The 24029-nt window shown below is 32.4% G+C and overlaps 2 protein-coding genes and 1 non-coding gene across 4 annotated transcripts; 1 reads left to right on the top strand and 2 right to left on the bottom strand.

Moving 5' to 3' along the window:
- Positions 1–266: 266 nt before the first annotated feature.
- LOC111274491 (N-terminal acetyltransferase A complex auxiliary subunit NAA15-like) lies at positions 267–15156 on the bottom strand. 2 transcript variants are annotated; one of them, XM_022859168.2, is made up of 26 exons: positions 14937–15156; positions 13822–13900; positions 13152–13234; positions 12912–13061; positions 11405–11520; positions 10449–10554; positions 9333–9404; positions 9115–9230; positions 7993–8125; positions 7082–7159; positions 6924–6977; positions 6723–6787; positions 6310–6364; positions 6092–6187; positions 5460–5588; positions 5261–5343; positions 4944–5174; positions 3720–3843; positions 3536–3643; positions 3277–3408; positions 2566–2622; positions 2346–2443; positions 2171–2229; positions 1971–2082; positions 1772–1872; positions 267–992 (listed from the first exon to the last, which is right to left on the bottom strand). In XM_022859168.2, the coding sequence occupies exons 1-26, from the start codon at positions 14985–14987 to the stop codon at positions 790–792; spliced, it is 2691 nt and encodes an 896-aa protein (XP_022714903.2). In that variant the 5' UTR covers positions 14988–15156; the 3' UTR covers positions 267–789. The 2 variants fall into 2 exon arrangements, with proteins under 2 accessions (XP_022714903.2, XP_022714905.2); XM_022859170.2 differs by lacking the exon at positions 13822–13900.
- A 2725-nt stretch (positions 15157–17881) lies between these two features.
- On the bottom strand, positions 17882–23347 carry ATXRCC1 (BRCT domain-containing DNA repair protein). Its single transcript, XM_022859173.2, has 8 exons — positions 23206–23347; positions 22686–22952; positions 22409–22597; positions 21577–21688; positions 19687–19766; positions 19484–19594; positions 19278–19364; positions 17882–18476 (listed from the first exon to the last, which is right to left on the bottom strand). Exons 2-8 carry the CDS (start codon positions 22866–22868, stop codon positions 18144–18146), a joined length of 1095 nt encoding a protein of 364 aa, XP_022714908.2. The 5' UTR covers positions 22869–22952; positions 23206–23347; the 3' UTR covers positions 17882–18143.
- Positions 23348–23386: 39 nt separating this feature from the next.
- Positions 23387–23468, top strand: TRNAS-AGA (transfer RNA serine (anticodon AGA)). Its single transcript has one exon. It is a non-coding gene; the product is annotated as a tRNA-Ser (tRNA).
- Positions 23469–24029: the final 561 nt, after the last annotated feature.

The raw sequence follows: 24029 nt of genomic DNA on the forward strand, positions 1-24029 counted from the left end.
TTTTACAAGGAAAAGGCCTTCTTTCATCGTATACAATATGATAGGACAAATGAAACCCTTTCCCCATTCATTACCTTGATCTTAAATCTTCAATCTTTGATATTGATCAAGCTTATGATAAAACGGATAAAATTCATGCTTTCTCGTAGTTTTTAATCTCCGGCTAATCATAAAAATGAGATTAAAAATTCAATTAAATATGTATGATTTAATTGCAATTCACTATAAGTAGAATAAAAAAAATAATCAGAACAAATCATAAGAGATAAAGCAACAAAACTGGAAATTTCTTATAGCCACTCTTTCCAACTCCGTAGCAAAATTTTCCACATTATGAAGAAGGTTTATACAAGATGAGGTAAATGAAATGACGTCCAAGTACAACATGCTCCGATGATTTGCTCTAACACAGTATCTTTTCTATGCTGACCTCAGAACCAGTATCCAATATTTTTCTGTAGCCATGGAGCCAGCCAGACATCTGTACGGATCTCAACCAAATAGTGAGCAATTTAAAAGCAAAAAATATATTAATTCATTCAACCCTAAAATCATAAATGCAAATAAATTATACACATTAGCAAAGGAATGCATTTCGCAATCAGGAAAGGCAGAGAAAATTTTGATCTAAAAGCAAAAGAAGAAAGGATTGCCATGGCTTGCACAACTTCAAGATACTCCTCTTTCCCAGGCTGCAAAGCACCCTTTGTGGGCGTACAATTAATGCCATCCATCATTCAAACACATTGAGCTCTGATGTCAGTTGATGCACGTAAGTAGGCATCATCTTCAAATGGCAAGGTTTTTAAATGCCTCAAGCTTTCCATTTGGTATAAATGAATTTGCACTTTGCTTGATTTCAGGATGGCTTGTAACGCCATTCACAGAGGTTGTGATATCCTGATTGTTCAATAAGTTGTTCACAGCAGAGCTACGACTACCTTCAAAGTAGGTAGAGTAGGGGAAGTACCCTGCGCAACGCACTTTCCATCCTGCAGAATAAGAAAATTATCAGACCAAAAATGTTACTACGTTCAGCCTGAGCAATCTTTACGTTAGACAATTAGCCTTTCCCCAAGAGCAGAACATGATCAAATAGAACCACACAGGCAAATTCCCGTATTTGTAGAACAATTTTCTATACTCTTCAGGGTTTGACAACCCCAGCAAGGGGTAAGTGCTACAGGATACAGAACAAAAACATGAGGCAGTAATTGAGAACAGAAAAGAGAAATAACAAACATCTAAGCACAGACTACTACTTCAAATTGTCTACAGAACTCTACTTCAATTGTCCTATAAGACATCTATAAAGAGGGTTTAATCAAAGATGAGCAACCATTTCTTGCATAATTTTGTCACATAGCTTGCAACAAGAAGTGAATAATCATTGATAAGAAAGTGAGAAAATTTGATCATGAAAGTCCACCTTTCCTTAAGATGCCAATAGTAATCACAGCACCCACCTTTTAAAGATTAAACATCAAAATAACAAAAACCAAAAAGCCATCAGAGCTTGAGAGATAAATCTCACCAAAAAAAATTCACTGAATGATGAAACCGTAAGTTTTAAAAATCATAATTTAATGTATTAATTTTAGGCAGCTAATCTTACAATATTTAGTAACAGTATATTGAAATTTCAATACCATTAAAATTCTTACTAAAACACTTGTGAAACTAACAACAGTAATAAATTTCATAAGTTGTTAATGGAGTCGAAGTCAAAAATTTCTAGTCAGTTTCAATATACATGGAGAATTGTACTTACTGAGAGCAACATCTTGATCAATAAGAACCTTGTCCAAGAGCTTATAGACTGCAATACAGTCCTTGAGTTTCCACTCCATTACTGGTCCAAGTGCTCCATTCCTGGACATGTAAGACAGAAAGAAACAATTAATCTCGAGCAAGTTGTGGTGCATGGAATCAATAGCAAACAGCAGAAAATTTAATACTAAAACCATTACGTTGGCACAACTTTATTGGATGAATCTTCAATTAACTTAACAGCCTCAAGTTTCTTGGTGGGATCCAAGGTATATAACATTTCTGCAACTGCCACTCTATGCATCAAAGAATCTGCAGAACAGAAAAGTGAACATCACATGACTGTACAACCTAACTCAAGGAGCTTAAAATGCATCATGTTAAATAAGCTCAATAATACCTTCATGTTTACCAAGGAAAATTTTGTTTGCCTCACTAAGTGTTTTCTCCTGCAATTGACTGCAGAAAGAGAAAATAAAAGGATTTAATGCATCAAGGATCAAAATAATAATAACACTGATACAATGAAATTCCAGCTGGGCGAATAACTATCATAAAGCCATTTTAAAGAGAACCTGATGTATGGACGCTCAGCTTCTAAGACACTCCAAACAAGTTTTTCTGCATCAGTCTCTGGAGCAGCCATTGAGCTCACTTTATGGAAAAATTTAATCTGCATTGCATTAAAATAAAATGAGCAGTGTAAAGATTAGATGATCTTCCTATCTGAGTAAAAAAAAAAAGAATGTACTTGTACATGACAGTGCACAATATGGCAAGGCTGATGTTACATACCAAGCAGCGATGGGAATCAGGATTCTCAGCATCCAACCTTAGCAGTTGCTTTACAGCCTTCAGGAAAAAGAAATAAAAACAACACATACTAAAATGAGATCATGAAATAATATCAAGTATAATTGAGCAAAACCATTGTTCTTTAACTCAAAGACATGTTACACTTACACAAACTATCTGATTCACACAAAATCATTGACACTATGTTTGGGAGATGAATTTGAGAGAGTGAACTTGGATTTAGTTTGCTATATAAATTGTGAGAACAAATGCACAAACTATATTACGGAATTAGTTAAAATTCAACTTAGGAAGATGAATTTCAAATTTGTACATACCTATAGGTATTTCAAATTAACCACCAAATAGGGATCCAACAAATCCATGATTTTGAAAATAACCATGGGAGTCAACTTTACATGTATTTTGTCACACAAATTTATACTAAATTTCAAATTCAAATCCTTTCTTCTAAATTCAAGTGACGAAACACAACCTGAATAATCAAATAATAAGACAAAGATGTTTGGTTTAATGATACAGTTTCATTACTCCGAGCAGATATTGAGGCAGCAAGGGAAAAAGAGAGAAGGGGCCTCACAAATTACACTGATCCAAATCCACTTGATCACATTACATATTAGTTCTAGTTGGTCAAGCACAACAAAAAGAACAAGCAGACTCATTTCAATTCTTGGAAAACATGAATACCTTAAAAGCAAGCAAAATCCTCTGCTTTCTCATATTTACTTCAAAAGAAAGTAAGTGTGTCTCCAAAGAATCAGGTGAGTTCTTTTGAAGCAACTTCAAGTACTTTGATGCTTCTGACAAGGGATCCTCAGTCTAAAAAAACCACATTAAACAGAACCTTAGATTAATAGGCATTAGAGAAACACATTCTTACAGCACAAGAGGACTTCAACCAGGAATCTAAAAAATAACAAAACTAATAATAATAATAATAGATAACCTGCAATAATTTTTCTCCATAAGGATCTGGATCTACAGGTTTAAGGTGTCGTTTCCCAGACTTAGAGATGCCACTAGCACTTGATTCTTCATTTTTCTCCTCTGCCTCCTAAAATAACACACAGCATTAGATGAAATCATCAAAGAGAATGTTATCCAAAAATCATCAAAACAAGCTGGTATACTTTCTTAGCTCGTTCTGCCTTTCTCTGCTTCTTCATTTTCTTTTTCTGAGAAGGAGTCTTTGATGTGTTGTCCTCTTCTTCAGGTGGTGAGTTCAAAGGAGAATCGTACAACTTTAGATAGCATCTGCACTTCAAAATCCAATAATTATCACAATGCAGAAAGAATAATTTTGAAATTTAACTAATCACTAATTTCAAGCAAAGAGTTTCTGACAAACAAGCACCACTAAGGAACAATATTAAAAGTTATAATCAACAAATAGTGGTATAGTAACATGCAATTCTATCCTTAACCAAACAGAAATCCAGGAAACACCTTCCTCTCATTTAACCAGCCACAATCTCAAATTACGAATATGCCCACAAGGAACATTTAATCCTTTTCAGTAATACCATCACAAGAATATGAATTTACAAAAGATAGATCAGAAGCAAATTGAAACCACCAAGCAAAATTTTTTAACTTGTTTGACATATACCACAAGATCTTGTCTTGTCATCATGTGAATCCTCTAAAGACAACATAGAACACTGTGCAAAGTAGGATAGAAGCAAACAGACTAACAAAAATGACACTATAATCTATAATGGTTGTTAAAGTAAAGTTGAATCAGGCATCATCTAAATACAAATTTTTGAAGCAGATTCAAATATTTGCACCTTCTTTTAATAGTTAATAATTTGAGGGAGATACATTTGAACTTGAAACCTTTTTCCTGAACAAGTGGAGTTATTGCAACTAAGGTATGTGTCAAGCCACGAAAATATTTACTTTCTAATATAACGTAATCAACTAATGGAAAAATTACCTTCAGGAAATTTTGGATACTTTGAAAGCAAGGTTCAGACAAATGCATCATTGCAACTTTCAACTAACACATGATGAATGCACCTGGATGATTGAGTAGATTTCCGGTGCATTCATTATGTGTTAGTTGAAAGTTGCAAAGATGCATTTGTCTGAACCTTGCTTTCAAAAAATCAAAATCATCTCCCATCCCCAAAACAGAAAAAGAAAAAGAGGGAGGCAAAGATGAACCCAACCCAAAATGAAGCAACACATGCATGTATTGACCAACAATATGTGACAGACACTAAAAGGACTCTGACAAGGAGACAACAGAGATTACATAGCATTTTACACCACCCACGAACAAACAGAATAAGTCTATTGTGATTTGTGAATCATAGAGAAGTTTGCAGATCCTAACAAAAATGCTTGACCTGATGGCACCAGCTGCTGCTTTGTGAAAATAAGCATGTGAATGTAACCGATCTTGAAATTTTAGCATTTCAACATATGCACGCAGTGTCATTTTCCGTAAACAATAAGAATGGAAATCAAATTGATCTTCAGTAATATCAGCATAGTGCTTCTCCACAGCTAAAAATTTCTTCAGGGCCCGTCCAAGATCACCTTGTCGAAAGTAACTTTCACCAGAAGCAAGTTCATACCTTCAAAAGATGAATATCGCTCAGTAGGTGTATCCAATTTATAGTTAGAGATAACATCATGCCCAAGGCAATAAACAAAAACGTACCACATGCACTGCATGTCATGAAGGTTGTTGTGCTGGTCCCCATCTTTGGTGAACAATACAACAGTTTTTTCTGCCAAAGCCACCTTCAAGAGTAGAAAAGTTTGTGAAGAGTACAGTAATAGTGAAAGAAATTTTGACAGTGACAAATATCAAATATGACAAAAGATTGGGGGGGGGGGGGGGGGAACAGCATCAGAACCTGATCAGCCTGCAACATACGCTTGACAGATTCACTGTTTATATAGCGGTCTGCGAGATCCAAACACCTAGCTTCATCTGCAAATGAAGCTGCAGCTACCAAATCACCAGCATGTTTCAATATCCGGCTCTGACACCAAAGAAGCAACTAATATAAACCTACAGCCAGCTTCAAAAAAGATTCCAAGAATTTCTCTAGAAGACATTAAAAGGAAAAACGTTCATAAAGAAGCAAAAGTCATGTACCACAACCCTAAAACCTAAGAAAGGAAGTCATATACCTGCCCAATGCCCATCAAGACTTCTGTTGCACAAAGAAAAACTTGTATCCATTTTATATGAATATGTATAGCAACTTTGCACCATTATTGCACAAAAAAAATTCAATGAAGCTCAGTATCATAGTAAGTGATAAGTCTTACAACTGAGGAATAAGTCCAAGGAAATATCTTGAAGAGTTTTCAGAAAATGCTATGTCTCATGAGATGTGATACAAACCAGACAAAACAAATTCAAAATATAACAATACTAAAATCATTAAAAAAAAAAAAAAGAAAGGATCCAGCTGACAAAAATATAAACCCACCAGATGAAGCCAACGCGAAAATTTTAAGATTATTGACAAGAACAAACCTTGACAGAGTATAAATCAATTACAGTTGGCGTGTGCTGGATAGCCTCATCAATTTTTGAAAGAGCAACATCATACTGTCCTCTTCTGTCATAATGCTACATCAACAAGTCCAAAGTCACTCAAAGGAAGATGCAAAGAAAGCACCAAATATTTATTGCAAGAAAAGAAGAAGAAAGGACCATGGCCAATGGGGTAAGGAAAACTGATGGTTAACTACCTGAGCCAAAAAGAACAAAGTCCATAAAAGTGTTGAAGGGGGCTCCTTCTCTGTCCTGCCCTCAATATGAAACACAAGCAAACAAATGACTCAGCATAATAACAAATGTGTACTAGTGTTTTAGCAGACAAATAAAAATATTTAGGTACTTTATACACAACCATATGGCATAAGCATTATGTACACATTTAACAGATCAAACATAAATGACTGAGGACTTGACTAAACAATAAGCAGTAAACATGCACTCAAACCACACCCAATATCTAAACATTTGGACACTGTCAAGACTTATTACAATATCACACAAGGGCTTAAAGTATATATTACCTCTTAAGGGTAGGCAAATCTAAATGTTTATTTGCTTTCAAGACTTACTACACTATTGCACAAGGGTTGAAAGCATATACTACCTATCGGGGTATCTGGTCCTAATTGAATGCTCCAACTCAAGAATAAGTAGCTCCAATATGTCTGCCTGTATAAGTGTGAACAAAGCAGGAAAATCAGTCCTAATGAAATCATGCTCCCAACCAGTTGCCAAGCAATTTAGGAGAATTCATATTTAGAAACTTAATTCTATTTTTGCAATAAATTTAAGTTACCAAACTTACCTTGCCAGGGTGATCATACAAAGGAGAAAGATCCGAGAATAAAGATGGAACCCCCTGAGACCACAGAGAAAATATATCATTATTTCACCCACCAAAATAGAAACACCACTCAAACTAGCACACACACACACACAAAAAACACTTATTTGCATATGTACCTTTGTTAAAAGAGGCTTAATGTAATTAACAGCTGCTTCACGGAACTTGTCTCCTTGCAGAAAATCAAGTGGTATCCTCTAAAATTTGAGAAAACAAAGTTCCAATATAAGTCCTGGTAAATTCATCATACATAACAAAGAAAGTAGGCATTTATTGACAATGACAATGCGCATTATAACAGCAATAAATACAATTCTCATGCATGAATTCATAACAAATGTGGGTTTACAGGAATAAAACTATTTAATTACATCCTCACTGCAAGAATCAAATTCTGATAGCTCTACAGTTGGGATAATTCATTGCAATCATCCATTAACCAGGCCTTGTCATGTACCCACCCTTACAGGTTTTTATATAGGAAAATAACAGCTTAACTAAAAGAACGAAGCAAAGATAGTCATTAATAAAAGAATTAGATCTTGAATTTGCCATGCTGCCACCATGTCAACTTCTAAGGGTGAAGCATATGAAAGTAGAATTTTAACCACCACAACCATTTTTTCCAAATTATTTAAGAATATTACAAAGTCATTGGATGGATTCAATCTTTGGTAGAACCGCATCACTACATTCTTATTCAAGCCATCAAGAAAAACAAAGTCTGTACAAGAGTATTAGTAACCATAGCCACCCCTCCTATCCCTAAGAAAGGGGAGAAAGCTTGACAGCTCCACAGAAAAGCAAGGTTTTCATTGGAATTTCAGTGTCATTCTATAAATATATGGTTTTCGTTTGGAACTCATAAAACAAAAAGATACAGTCAGAACATTGAATTAATACGACTAACAGCTAGGACATAGTAAAGCAGTTTATACTAGCATATTCCACTACTGGTAAGTTTTTCAAATACGAACATATCATGAACATCCATCTTAATAAATATAGAAGCATGACATAAGTGCATCACCTTAACTGCAGATGACCAAGTGTACTGTTCTGCAAGTGATTTATATAATGCATCCAATCGATCAATTTCATCAGCAGAATAATTGCCATTTTCAGAATACAGGCCAAAACATTTCTGCAAGCCTTCATAATATCTGAAAATATACATATACAGTATGAGAGTTGGTTGGCTCCCCGTTAATCAGACATAAAAGCAATAAATTACACCGATATAGAGGCTATACTAAGTGAAGAGACAGAATTTAACATTTCTGTCATATGAATTTCTTTGTATCCCAACCGGAGAAAGCACCCAAGAGACTGTTGACACAGGCAGAGTATACTAGTATAGAATTACACCTGTACTGATAGTTGCTTTGCTACTTTTTGTATTTACATAAAAGGTGCCTAATGCATCTTTATCCTAAAACAAATAATTATACTTCATTTACGTATAATGTTGACTACTGAAATCATGTTACATAAGGCTCACTATGACATAAAACGATGCCCATGATGTGTGTGTGTGTGTGGGGGGGGGGGGGGGGGGGGGGAGGGGTAAAGTAGTAGAATATCAAAACAATTTCTCCAAGCAACAGGTTGACAGGACATGAAGGTATAAAATGATCCCAAGAATGAAAAATTATATATAACCTCACTTTACATAAAAATACCAGAATGTAAATGTAACATGCAACTACTATACAAAACAGCTAGATAAAACAAAGGTTAAAACTACAAAAATATTGAGCTTTTGACATAGGAGATACACTAATTAGGTTCAAGCTAAAGCACCAACTATAATAGAACATAAAAAATAATATGACTATTTCTATCATCCCTTTAATCCTTGTAAAGCTCTAAAGGTAAAGAAATTGTAAGTGCAACTACAAGAAGAACTGAACAAGCTATTAGCTCGAAAAATATATATTTTTAAGCACATCCACCATTCAGAGAAATTAATAATTCTTCTTTCCTTAGAATAATAAAACACCATCGCAATGAGAAAAAGAAGTCTTATAACTTCTAGAAGGCTAGATAAAAAAGATTTTTTTAAAAGTTGGTTGATATTATTTTCTATAAAAGATTCATTTATGAGTTTAACTAGGCTTATCAAAAGAGATATCAAATGCATAGGATTCACCTGTAATTGTCAGAATTCATCTTGAGTAAAACCTTGTAAAGATTTGCACCTTCTTCTAGGCGTCCAAGCTTCACCAGGAGAGAAACCTCTTGTTCTTTGTAAGCCAATTTATCAACCTAGGAGAGTAGAGTTGTTAGATTTTTAATGTTCAAGAATTCAAAACTTCACAAAATTTTTAATCTCAAAAGTATCCTGGCATTATATATGTTGACACTTACTATTTTTGGCTCTTTTTTGTGCAACTCCTCAAGTGCTCTCTCAAGAAACCCACATTCCTCTAGCAAAGAGATCTGGAGAAAGATACCATACCCATATGAACATCAAAAAAGCTCCAAGGGGGCACCCCTAGTCTAGTAATATATGGCATTCATTATAAAAAATATATGTAGCATGTATCTAGGCAAATACATATAGCAGAATTAAAGAAATAAATGACATCACAAGGGACTGTAGGTACTTGTACAATTGATTAAGCTATATCTAAATCTTGTTACTAGCGCTAAACCAAAAAAAGAGTATATAAAAGATAAAAGGTAGACTTGTTTATTACTATGTTGGCAAAAAAAAAAAATCCAGAATGGTTCCATAGAAAATTAATTGAAGATCAACAATGATATAAGGCTTAGTTTGTTTTTGTTGTTTGTTGTAATAATGATAGAGATTCAGAAGAAGCTAGGTACAGGCACCACAGATATGATCCCTTGTAAAAGGCACAACACTTTTTGAACAAGCCATATTTCTCTCTAACATGAAACATAGGTCTAGACCCTAGAGAGCAAAGAATTAAATATCTTATAGATGCCATATACCACGATGGGTTACCAGTTTGTACCACATCTCAGATTAAAGTAAACTTGAACAGATTTAATTCTAGTTATCTGCTACACAAACAGAATCATGAAAAGCCATACTTCAGAAGTAAAAAGATTAGGTTTGCAAATATTAGGTGTAGAATTTACACAAAAGTATAACAGATTTTGGCAGAAATATAAGCAGAAGGAAAAAGAACTCAAGAAAAACAGGTAGTTTTTATAATTGCAAGTGAAAATAAAATTAACTCAAAAATTTTACCCCATTTATAAAGAAGGTAGAGAAGACATTAATATCTTTAATTTTTGTATATTTATTATTACTTTATTACTTTATTTGGTTTATGGATGGTTTCACTAACTACACTGGTGTCTGGTTAACTAGTGACACCAACTCAGTTACTCCCATTATATATTAGTATAAATTCTAAAAGTTAGAAAGTCTGCATAATGAAGTGAACTCATGTGAAATGCCAGCCACATGCATATGCATGCAAAAACATACAAGTAGCATATGAGCAATACCTTATATAAAAGCATTTCACCATGCTCACAACGTTCATTATCTGGTGGATAATCATCTTCTAATGTCCCTTCATATGCTTCCAAAATTTCAACGGCTTTTGCACCACTGATATCAACAAAAAAAAAAAAAGGCATTTAGCATAAATACCTGAAGGATGAAAGAAATTAATAAGTAATCTTCATTCACTTAGAACTACAAGACTGATGCAGGGACAGAAAGGTAAAGGAAAAACACTGATACTGATGTGCCAATGCAATAACTTCAATTCGTTCATAAAATATGCAACACAGAATCACTGATATCAACAAGTAAAAGCCAGAAGAATATATCGCATCATCATTGTTTCCAGATAACACCATAATGAAAACAACAGAACTCAGCAGTTAACTAGGCATTTGAAGGCATCGTTTAAGGATTGTTTGTAAAATGCTAATTTGCAACAAATTTCATATATGCATTTGTCATCAGCATCCTAGTAGACCAGTAGAATATATATCTATCTATCTACCCACCTACCTATATATACCATTATCACCTTTAATACAGTGTACACCACCATATATTGTCACAAGAATTTTAATACCTTCAACTTGTATTTTCAACATCTTATAAAATCTTATTGGATACTTAGTTGAAATCCTACAAACCACATGAACAACATTTTAAAAATCAACAGTAATTTCATCTATGTTAGCACCCATTTGATAATGTAATTAGAAACATAGAGTTCTGATTTCTAAGCATTTAATCTAAAGAAAGGCTTTAATTATATGAACAAATGTTTCAATCTTCAATACCAACAGAGCCTTCACATCCAACCTTCAAATTTTGCTTAACCATAACAACATTCTAAAGCATGTTTCACAAAATAATAGTCGAACAAAAGTTGGTGAAAGGTAAGCATAAGTATGGAACAAAATTCTTATTTGAAGAAGCAATAGAGAACGACAAATACTTAGAGTTTAAATGGTGGGCTACAGCAAAGCCAATCCAGTTCATGCGATGATTTGGTTTCAAAGTCAAAAGTTGTTGTCTTGTCTCAACAAATCCTGTCAAATCCCGCATTTGTGCCTGAAATGAGAAGATAAAAAAACATAATAATTTCCAAAACAACCTGAAATAAGAAATATGAGAAATTACAAAACCATGATCAAATTAAAAAAAACATTCTCCTAAACGTCATATCTTAATAGAAAGACAAGTGCTCATGATCTTCATACCTTTTTCTTTAACTGTTCAAGGTATATAAACCATAATAAATAAAGCACACATAAGTTACTGCCAACAGATGACTTTAATCATCCGAATATCAGGAGTTAAGAGTCCATAGAATATGGCAAGCACCAAAGGAATGATGGAGAATAATATAAATGAAAATCAGAACATCGGTAACCAAAACATCATTAGTCTCTATCTAAAATTCATCAATTTCAGACTCTTTTACTATTCTGGAGCAGCAAGGCACATGTGCGGATGAAGTTAAGAGAAGCATCGAGTCAGAACTCAGGACTGATCCAAGCATAGGTCATTTTATAAACACTTTCAACCATTAAGGAACAAGTAGAATGAGAGAGAAAAGGATCTGTCATGGTACCAGAAAGTATCAATTCAAAGTGGTTGATTCTTAGAGTATATGAGGATGAAAGGATCAAATCATACTGGTTGCTTCTGACTGTAATACTTTTTATTTTTGTGCGCACAACAAAACAAAAACTACGATTAAGATGCTAAATTTGAACCATCTCTCATATAAAATATGGTGCCAAAATATCAGATGATGCCCATTAGATTCTTTTCCTTTCCCTAGAGCCATAAGCTGTTTCTATTCAAACTATGATCTAAATTTGCAAAGTTATAAAAACCAGCTGCCTCATCTACTTTACAAGTGTCTAAGAAGATTTTCATGGTCTAATACAGCCTCTCACTTTTAGTTCAGTTATCTCTCTACATTTCATTTCTGTTATAAGCCACATATCTTCATTTCTTTCATCCCTATTTCAAGATAACTCAGTCCTTTCTACCCATCTATAGATTCCTTCTAGCAACTAAAACAGCCTGCAACTAAAACAGCCTAAGTTTCATAGAATTTATTTTCACCAGTAAAGTTAGCCCGATCTTGGGGTTTTCATCCAATTATACTAAGTTACCACAATGAAACCGCCCCTACCATGAAAATTCTAGCTGCATAAAGGTTAACAGCAAACTATTGTAGTTGCAATCTTGACCTGCCTATTAGAACCCTAATACTTTAGATTATCAAATTCCACAATGGAATCCAAAAAACCTTTTAGGTAAACCATAGAGCTCACAAACTGTTCAAGAAATGCCATGCCTAGCATCAATGCTAGGAACTTGTGTGAGCATGTGTTCCGTAATATCAAGCATACAATTGATGAACATCTTAGATTAAATACCGAGTCTAGAAGCACAAATCACAAACAAGGAAGGTAAATAAGGTATACCTGCAAGAGTGACAAGTCTCGTAGTATTTCAATGTTGTCCGGATCTCTTTTCAAAGCATTTCGATAGCATTTGATAGCCTCCCTATATTCTCTATCTGACCGATAGAGGAGACCATAAACATGCCAGCAAACGTGACTTTTTACATCATTCTAAATTAAGACACAAACAAGAAAACAATGTTAAGAAAAAATGACAATGCTTTGACATCACAGAGGTTGAAAGAAAAGAAACAAGAGAACCTTTAAACCTAGCCGGACGAGTTCATATGCTTCAGACTTACGATCCATGCAATTTAAAGTCAACCCCTTCATCGACAATGTTTCTAACAACAACGAACAAAAGCCCATAAAAACAATATACAAAACAATAAACAAACAGCTACTAGAAAATATAAAGTACTACTTCAAAACCGCATATTTAAAAGGACAGATATATTACATAAAATACAGAGAGGGAGAACTACTGATACTATAGCAATTCCACACATTAATGAATATCCACAAAAACCAACCAAGATGAAGAAATTATTAAACTATCACAGATTTTAAACGTTATAAGTTAATAAAATGCAGTTATATACCCCCAAAATAATGCAATATCTCTCATACATCATGGAAAAGTCACTAGACAGCTAGTGCTTTTGACAGCAAACAAGACATAAGAAACGAATCCACAGAAACAATCATGTCAAGTGCAGATGCATTTTTGTAAAGATTATCCAAACCAATAACACAGATATCAACACAAACTATTTAGTGATAACCCCTTTTCTTCTAACTATAAAGTTCTTTTTGTTTCAGAGTTATTGCCCCTTTGCACAATTACATTTAAAAAGACCATGTTACATAAACACTAAACAATCAGTGCCTCTTGGCCAAAAAAAAAAAAATTTGCATCAAATTAAACTACCTCCATGATCAGGAAACTTTTTCAGTATTGCATCTGCTGCCTTCAGTCCTTTCTTGTACTGTTTAGTTTCATATGATTTCTAGAATGAAAAAAATATAAAAGAGCTTTAGCAATAGCACATGAACCTCCAAGTCAATAATATAAAAATTCAGTCATAAGAATTAGCTATAATATAATAACAGATAAAAATTAGTTACATAAAATTCAGGCCAAAAGGAAAAATAACCGTGTCAAGAGTTTATTTATGATAGAAACTAAAAAGAAGTGAGAATTCAACAGTCAAAATTATAGTTTTCATTATAAATAATAAAGAAAAAGGAGGAGGGACTCTCAATGGTGTGTATAAAACATTCAAATGTTGCTATTCCATATCTAATACTAACAAGTTCTTAAAATGTGTAAATATTCAAATTTAACCTATGAAGTCTAGAATTACATTAAGAACGGCTCGGCCAAATTATCAAATTTTTAAATAGATTTCTCCACAAAGGTCATTCTAATGCATTGAATGGTTGTATATGTCAAAGCCAAAATGCCACAATCGCTTCCCATTAGGAACAAACAAAATTCAAATTTAAAAAAAGTTAACAACACGCAAGAGAAATCACTAATAGCAAGAGTCATGAAACCTTTTTATTTTGATTTCTCTAATTTTCTACAAGATTATACAAATGAATTATCACCAATGCAATGCACGAAGAGCATCCTTGCTTAACAAAAAAGTTCAAAGCAAAATTCAATTTTTTACAGTTGCTTTTCAACTAAATCGAACTCATTGACCTAAATTAAGCAAAGCCAATAAACTTAATTAAGCTTCAATAGCTAAACAGAAAAATAAAACGAACTTAATTCATAAAATTACGCCCCCCAAAAAAAAACCTAATTGACAAACAAGCATATCTAGTCCAAATTTCAATTTCTCATTAGATATCCACCGATTTTCTCAGCAACCAAACAGACCAGTATCCAGCTAGGGTTTTGCAAGCAAAGAACAAAAAGAAAAAGAAGTGCGATCGTATAAAAATGAAATAAAAATCCAATACGACTACAAATACTAAGTAGAAATAAGTAGATAGAATCGAAACATAAGAGAGAAAAGAGAATCGAAGCCTTACGACGATGAGTTTGAACAGGTTAGCTTCTTTCGGAGGCAACGAAGCTCCCATTGTTTTCTCCGCGGACGAAAATTAGAAACTTCTACAAGAAAAATAAGAATCGAAATAAAAAAATAACAGGGTTTAAAGAGAAGTGAAAAGATTGAGAGAGAATGTGAGAGTTAGGGGTTTGCAAGAGAGAGACGAGAAAAGAGAAAGGTGGCGTTCTATCTGCTTCTTCAACCCTACCGTGAAAACAAGATGCTTAAAAAATAAAAGTAGAACTAAAAATAATAATTAATTAATTATTTGAATAATATATATCGTCCGTTGAAATTACAAAAAGAAATAGCAAGGGATCATTTGTCTTTGTCCCTTTTATGGGGGCCCTTTTGTAATTTCGAAAAATAAAAATAAATATTTTTTTTCTCACTTGCTGATAAAAAAGAGAAAATTAATAAATTAATGAATAAAATTGTCGGAGACTTATGAAAACAGTCGTCGTGAAGCTATATTTTTTTTCTATGACTTTTTTTATGCTTTTTATTTATACATACCGTTAATGCAAGATAACTAAAGCAAGCACCAATACTTGAAAATTTTCAAGTAAATCACAATTGTACTCACTTCTGTCCTAAAAAAAAACGTTTTCATGTTTAAAAAATTAATGTAAAAATGAAAATTTGTAGAACTTATATCGATTATGATGATACCCAAAATCTTTTTGTGTTATTAATTAATGAGTTTAGTTAAATATTTCAAGATATCGGTTTGTCTTATGAACAAAATTAGATTATAATTTATGCGTTGCTCAAAATAATTTTATTTATTTAATATAAATACATATAAATTAATTTTTAAAAAAATTATATTAAATTTTTAAAATTTATAATATATATAAAATTTGTATATATTGACTTGTCATTAAAAAATAAATTTTTTGAAAACAACAAAAAAAAAATCATGTCTTTCCTTTGAATATTTTTTTTATAATAATATCTATAAATCTGTAAAATTATATCAAATAAAAATAAATTATGTCTTTTTTTAAATATATATTATTGAATGATAAATTAAATAATAAAAAAATATTAACACATTTTCACTTTAGTAATCTTGACAAAATTATTATACAAAATATGAAAAATGTTAGCAAATATGTGAAAAAAATAAATTGTAAAAAATATTATTTTTCATATGAATGAAACTGTAATAATAATAAAATATATATTAAAAAATTTATAAACAAAAAAATAAATTGCAATAATAATATAATATAACTTTAAAAAGTTACTGAAAAAATAAAAAAATCTGATGTATAACAGATTACATTTGTAGTCTTAAATTTATAAGAAAATTATTTAGTGGCAATTAAGATTAAATAGATAATTTTTAAATTAATTTTTTAAATTTTAAAATGAATATAATAAGTGATAAATATAATATTAAATTTTTTACATTTATTTGATATATAAATGTAATAATTACAGTTCAAATTTATATAATCATTTTGATAACCTTATTATTTAAATATTTATGATGAAAATTTTTTAAATTTTCAAAATCTTACATAAAATTACTTGTACGTAAATTTTTTAAAAAGATAATTTTTTAAATAAAGATAAAAAATATTGTTTAAAGATTTTAATAAACTTAATTTTTGTAATTTTTAAATTATTTAATTTATAATTAAAATAAATTATATTATTTTTTAAAAAACTATCATATGTATCATTTAAAAGAGTTATTCACATAAATGCTTATGTGACAAATTTATTTGTATATGTTGTTATAATATATATATGTATATATATTAAATTTGTTTAAAAAATTAAAAGATAAAAAAAATTTAAAACAAAATTTTAATAATTATTTAAATTTTTAATATTTTATTCCAATCAATCAAGCCATTGCAGTCAATGAATGTCTATGATATATTCTTTCACACGTATCGTATGATTGCTCGAGAGGTTTGAATCCATATGCATGACATACAAATGCCCTTTTTTTTTTAAATGATGAACTTAGCAAGAACAGGGAGGCATTCGGTTGTCATATTTGTGGCATCTGAATGTTGATCAAGAAATTTCAACCAAACTCAAAAACTTGATTAAACGTACGACGAATGATTTATGCATGTCATCCAAATATCAATCTTGCATAAACACATAAAATAAAAATTACATTAAATCATTAAAATATTTTACTTACCAAATTTGAATGTCGAAACATAAAAATCAAATTTACAAACTATAATGATTATATTTTCAAAATTGATCATATTTTTCTCTCTTTAGCTGCTAGAATTTAATCTCTAAATATAAATATTTGCAAAACGGTCAAAGTACAATAACTTAGAAACTTCAAATCTTCGATAAAAAATCGCACACTCTTTAAGGTTACCGAGTTTTTATTCTTATTCATAAGTGACATTGATACACTGAGCGTAATTTGTGTAATTAAATCATTTAGTGATCATCTTAATTTAATAGTAAAAATTTAAACAGTGCTATTGGTTAAATTAGAGTTAAATTACATGTTTTAACTTTTTCTTGTTAATTTACGCTTTACAAGTAATTGTAAGAATAAAAATATATAAATATATATATATATATATCCCCACAAGATTAATTCAATCAATGTTTTCTTTTATTAATTAGATTCAATCATTGTAAAAAAAAATATTTCAAAAATAAAATTTTAAAACCACTGTAGTGGCACTCGAGAATTGAGGTTTTTCTTATGTTGCCTTTGGAAATGTCTTTATCGAGCCCAATGGGCGGCACTGTAGTGCTGGATGTGCACTGTCTTGACACCTGCAATCCAATGAGTCCAATTCTTATGCATTAAAAAAAAAGGTAATGGAGTGGAAAAGATGTTCTTATTTTTCTGTTCAAAAGAAATTCTTCATCAAGCATTTGACGGTCTGTTCATGGACATGGTAGGGAATTCGTGGTTCAATGTAATACAAAATAAATAATACAAAATCTCGATTGCCTGAGTTAGTTGTAAAGTGGGAAAGCATACATCCGATAGTCCAGAACATTTTGACTCCAAAATGTGGATAATTAGGAAAGGAGAAGCAAGCATATATATGCAAGCTCAGAGAGCAATAGCAACAGTCTCTCTCTCTCTCTCTCATGAGCAATGTTGTTATACCTGTAATGCATATGCCTTAAACAAGCCAATCATAAAACCAGTATTTCAGTCCATTGACACAAACGGCATTTACAAAGTTTCAGATGCAAAATTCTTGTATGCAAGGTCTATCTCTTCCTCTGTCATCTCAATTGTTTCATCGCTGTCATATCCTGCTGTATCCCGGGCTTTGGTTCCCTCCTTGTTGCCCTCTCCACCTCCATCAGTCTTTGGCTTTTTATTTTTTGATGAGCACTCGCTATCTAACCGGCTTAGTTCATCCTTGTATATTTGTTTGCAGACCTTGGCCTTTCTCAAAAGATCTTCCTTGGTGAGTGAGCCATGCTCACTACCATCAAAGATGGCAAGCTCCTTGACCACACGAGGTACAAAGCTCCACTCCTCAGTGATTTGCCGCACATCCTAAACAACAGACGAAATGGTAATTTTGTTAGGAGCAAGATAGCAAACAACCACAAAATCATGTTTATAAGAAGTTAGTTTCTGACAAATTCCAGATATGAATAAATCTTGTAATGCTAGAGAAAAAAATGAAAGAAACCAACAATATAATCCCATAATATAATTAAATAAAATTATCCCCAAGTATATTAATTTCTTTGTTCAAAATATTTATCAGGAAGCATTATCAGATATAGACATTCATTTGAATAGTTTTATGCTTTAACAGGACGACATTACAAAAAATGTCAGACTTTATAATCATCACTGCATATATCCTCATGTACAGTCAAGAGGCTCCTGCCGAAGGAGCAAAGAGAGGCTACTGATAAATGATCATCCACAGAACTTCAAAACTGCTAATAATGAGAGAAAATCCTAAAGAAACAACTCATCAATAACTGAAAATAAGAGGGAAAACTTTCAAGGATACCATCTATAGAATACTAAGTTGCAAAGAAAAGGAAACTAACATAAGAAAACATAAACACCCTTGACCCTCCCCTTTGAATAACACTTCTGTAACACCATTATGTTTATTTCATAAAAGATAAGAAATTTGATAAAGTTGACGGCTCATGAAATATTGTCAAATAAAACAGTAACAAATTAAGAGGGTATATAATTTTTCCGTGACACTGCATCCTGAAGATTAGATGGATGGTATATAGGTACCTTCTAAAGGGAGACATTTATATTAAATTCACCACATATTCCTGACAACTTTAAGAGCATAAATGCATTGTCCTGACCACAGCATACCTGCTTTTGTGCAAGACAATCTATGGCATCTTGCAAACAAGTTAAGATGCCTTCACCAGCTATTTGCTTTATCTCATGTGGTTCTGGCTGTTAAAAGAGAAAGCAGATATCAGGCTAGTACAATAGATATTGTAAGTCTACAAGAACAAGGAGGCCATGATAGACCAGCATATCAGCTGAAAATGAAAGCAACAAATGCCATTTACCTTTTCCTCTTGACTCTCCAGCCATGAAATAGTTCCATGGAAATCATCAATAACCCACTTCTTCACCTCAGAAGGAGAAAAGCTCTCTTTATCGGAATGAGAAGCTTTATTCTGAAAATACACAACCTCCGATAAACTCAGGGATAATGGGACTGAAAGGAAAGTGCAACAGCATTTTTATCTTTATAACAATCAAATGTTACCTTGGAGGGAACAGAAGTTGTCTTTGATTGTGTTTCTTTGACTTGCTTGTAAGATTTTGTTGATGATAATCTTTGTTGTTCTGCAAGCACTCTTTGAATTCAGAACATAGACTTATTACACATGCTAAGACGTAGAAATACAGAAAACATTAAAGAAGCACAGCATGTGCAGGGAAAACACAAAAATTATTACATTTGATGAACACACCACATTAGACTTCAATAATGCAGCAATGTTTGTTGATTAAAAATTGAATGTCATTTGACTCATTCCAGCCACTGGAACAATTAATCACATCTGGAAAAACTACATAGTTATCGACCAGCCACGTAGGGCTTGTACTAACATTCTTCTTGATTTTTCGTTAAGGGATTTGCACATACAATTGGTGAAAATTTGGCTCACTTCTGTAACCTAGCTCCCAGACAGCAGATCTGAAAGACTAGAGACCAATAGTTCTATACTTATATTGACTATTGGATAACTCAGTAAGTTCCAAGACAAACCAGGTCCATACTTAGGCAAAGTAAATGTCCTTATATTCTTCAACAAAACTCATTTTCACAACAAGTCTCCAAAAATACAGAAAACATTATTTGTTGTTCTGCAAATAATCTTTGTTGTTCTGCAAGCACTCTTTGAATTCAGAACATAGACTTATTACACATGCTAAAACGTAGAAATACAGAAAACATTAAAGAAGCACAGCATGTGCAGGGAAAACACAAAAATTATTACATTTGATGAACACACCACATTAGACTTCAATAATGCAGCAATGTTTGTTGATTAAAAATTGAATGTCATTTGACTCATTCCAGCCACTGGAACGATTAATCACATCTGGAAAAACTACATAGTTATCGACCAGCCATGTAGGGCTTGTACTAACATTCTTCTTGATTTTTCGTTAAGGGATTTGCACATACAATTGGTGAAAATTTGGCTCACTTCTGTAACCTAGCTCCCAGACAGCAGATCTGAAAGACTAGAGACCAATAGTTCTATACTTATATTGACTATTGGATAACTCAGTAAGTTCCAAGACAAACCAGGTCCATACTTAGGCAAAGTAAATGTCCTTATATTCTTCAACAAAACTCATTTTCACAACAAGTCTCCAAAAATACAGAAAACATTATTTGTTGTTCTGCAAATAATCTTTGTTGTTCTGCAAGCACTCTTTGAATTCAGAACATAGACTTATTACACATGCTAAAACGTAGAAATACAGAAAACATTAAAGAAGCACAGCATGTGCAGGGAAAACACAAAAATTATTACATTTGATGAACACACCACATTAGACTTCAATAATGCAGCAATGTTTGTTGATTAAAAATTGAACGTCATTTGACTCATTCCAGCCACTGGAACGATTAATCACATCTGGAAAAACTACATAGTTATCGACCAGCCACGTAGGGCTTGTACTAACATTCTTCTTGATTTTTCGTTAAGGGATTTGCACATACAATTGGTGAAAATTTGGCTCACTTCTGTAACCTAGCTCCCAGACAGCAGATCTGAAAGACTAGAGACCAACAGTTCTATACTTATATTGACTATTGGATAACTCAGTAAGTTCCAAGACAAACCAGGTCCATACTTAGGCAAAGTAAATGTCCTTATATTCTTCAACAAAACTCATTTTCACAACAAGTCTCCAAAAACTCACCTGCTAAAGCTTTATGAAGGTATGTTCAACAATCAGCAACTCAAATGATTCAAACAAGGGTGACAAAAAACAAGACAGAAAAACCTTGGCTTGGGTTGTTAGGACAAGGGATAAAGCTCATGGAGGTCTTCCATTTATGTCTTCTCTAACATAATAGTAATATGTAGTCTTTACTCAAAGGGAAGAAAAGAAGGTACTGAAACAAAATTACCTTCACTAGTTTCATAAGGAATGCTACTTCTTCGCCAAGGTTTCCCAGCATGCATGAGGTAAGGATCAATATCGACAAGCTTTTTCTGTGCATAACATTCTAATATCCATTCCTGAGACAGAACAAAGTAGATATAATCAGTTTAACAGGCAAAAGTTTAAACAAGCATGAGAAAATAGCCTGTGGAGAATCTGAGATAATATAAAAACAATGTTCTGTAACCCATTATGGTCATGTTTGATGCATAGGATGATGGATAGGATAGGATGATTATCATCCTATACTATGTTTGGTTTGCATCTAAAGAAAGGGGTAGGATTGTAAAAAGTATTAATTATCCTCTTGGTATAGGATGATTCAATCCTCTCAAAATGGAGAGAATTATTTTTAATCCATGAAATTGAACTTACATGTCCCATTATACTCTTAAAAATTACACTAATAATTTAAACTTTGAGGAAGGATAATTTTGACCAATAAATAAATTATCCTATCTTAATCTTTGCACATATCAAATACAAGATAGTATAATATTATTTAATCTAATGATAATCATAATATCATCTTATCCTATTTTATCATAATCTTATGTACCAAACACACCCTATAAATCTAATATGAATGAAACAACCCTGGGAACTCCTCTTGCTAACAAATCCATCGCAATTGCAACCAGGCAACAGTCAAAACCTCAGAATCTCCTTGTGTTGGAATTTTGATTTCAGCCAAATAGTAGATTGCATAGCTGAACTAAAAATGGGAGACTACATCAACCGAGTCATAGGTGGTACACTGGGCCTAGAAATGTCTATAGCTCAGCAGCTTATATTACCTTTGATACAATTGTTCCACAATCTGCTTCAACTTGTCGAAACTTTGGAGTATTTTGAAAAGCACATACCAAGAGGGTGCAATTTGAATTCCAGTCAGGCTTGTATTCTGCTCCCATAGCCAAAGCCTGGGAACGCAATGTACTGCGCTCCGGATTAACAAATCCTGACAATACAAAGACCACCCCTTCCTGCCCAGACAGAAACAAATCAAATACAATTCCATTAGATTAATCATAGAAACTACGAATATCAACCCACTTCATAACAATCCAGTACCATAAGTTTGGAAAAATTTTTGTTGCTAGAACTAGGGCCTTGTCCTTGACCACGTCCTTTAGCATAATTTGACTTGTTTCCGTGGCATTCATTCTCATTCTCTCTTGAACTCGTCCATGATGGAAGATTTCCAGCCTGGGTCTTTCCAACACCACCACTTTGGCTTGTCTTTGAATCAGACATGTTAAAACACCACTTCAATAACCATAATAAATTGTGTTCGATTTGGTGCAATTATGTTTGATGTTTTGATACCATGCAAGTAAGCTGTTTCAGAGTACACATTAATCAGAATCAACTGGAGAAAACTTTCACTTCAAATGGTAGCCAAAAAGTTAAAGTGACTACCAAAGTTGGGCTTTTGAAATAATCACATTATCTTTGCCGAAAACATGTCAAATCAATGATTAAAAAAATTTAATTCATATCATAATTGGTCAAATTCTCAAATTATAAAACAACACATTGAATAACTAATTAGGGCTGGAACACAAAATTTAAAGAGAGGAAGAAATGGAACCTGTTTCTCTTCTGTTTGCAACAAAAAGGGAAGCGTGCTTTAGAAACTGGGTTGTGGCTTTGCTTTGCTGTGATATTCATTTTAAAAAGAAGTCTCAGAATTTTCAATAACCGCGAGATTCATGGGTTTTTTTTTGTTTTTTACAGATATATTTTCTTTAGTAAAACGGAAGGCCACCGTGGTGGACGTGCCGGAGTGGTTATCGGGCATGACTAGAAATCATGTGGGCTCTGCCCGCGCAGGTTCGAATCCTGCCGTCCACGGTATTATTAAAATTTTATCTTATTTTGATAAGAAAATCGGAAAAACCATTTTTTTCATTTTATAAGAGATAACGGAAAATGCTTATGATGTTGGACATGATTTCCAATTACTTAGTTTTGCTTGGATTGCATGGAATGGAAGGAAAAAGAAAAAGGAAATGGAGGGGGAGGGGGAGGGGGAGTGGCAAAGTGTAATATTTGTCTCTTTCATTTGTTTGAGAAACATTTCAATAGAATATATTTTTTTTAATTTCAATAAAAAGGTGTAATGTAAAAAGATTAATAATTTCTAAATTATAACAAAATATTTAATATGATATTATAATTTAAAAAAAATTTAATGTAATTTTGAATTATGAATTTATTAATTAATATAATATTTATTTTTAATATGATTAATTTTAAATAATGATTTGTAACGATTAAAAATTTTTTTTTAATTTATAATTCAAATGTTATATTAAAATTTTTTTAAATTTAAATATTATATTATAATTTAAAAATTATTTTTAATATTAACCCATAAAGAGAGCAGTGAATATGAAAATAATTGTAAATGCA

Source organism: Durio zibethinus, chromosome 26 (genome assembly GCF_047325235.1).
Source record: "Durio zibethinus cultivar Kanyao isolate XHJ-2024 chromosome 26, ASM4732523v1, whole genome shotgun sequence".
NCBI classification, from domain to species: domain Eukaryota; kingdom Viridiplantae; phylum Streptophyta; class Magnoliopsida; order Malvales; family Malvaceae; genus Durio; species Durio zibethinus.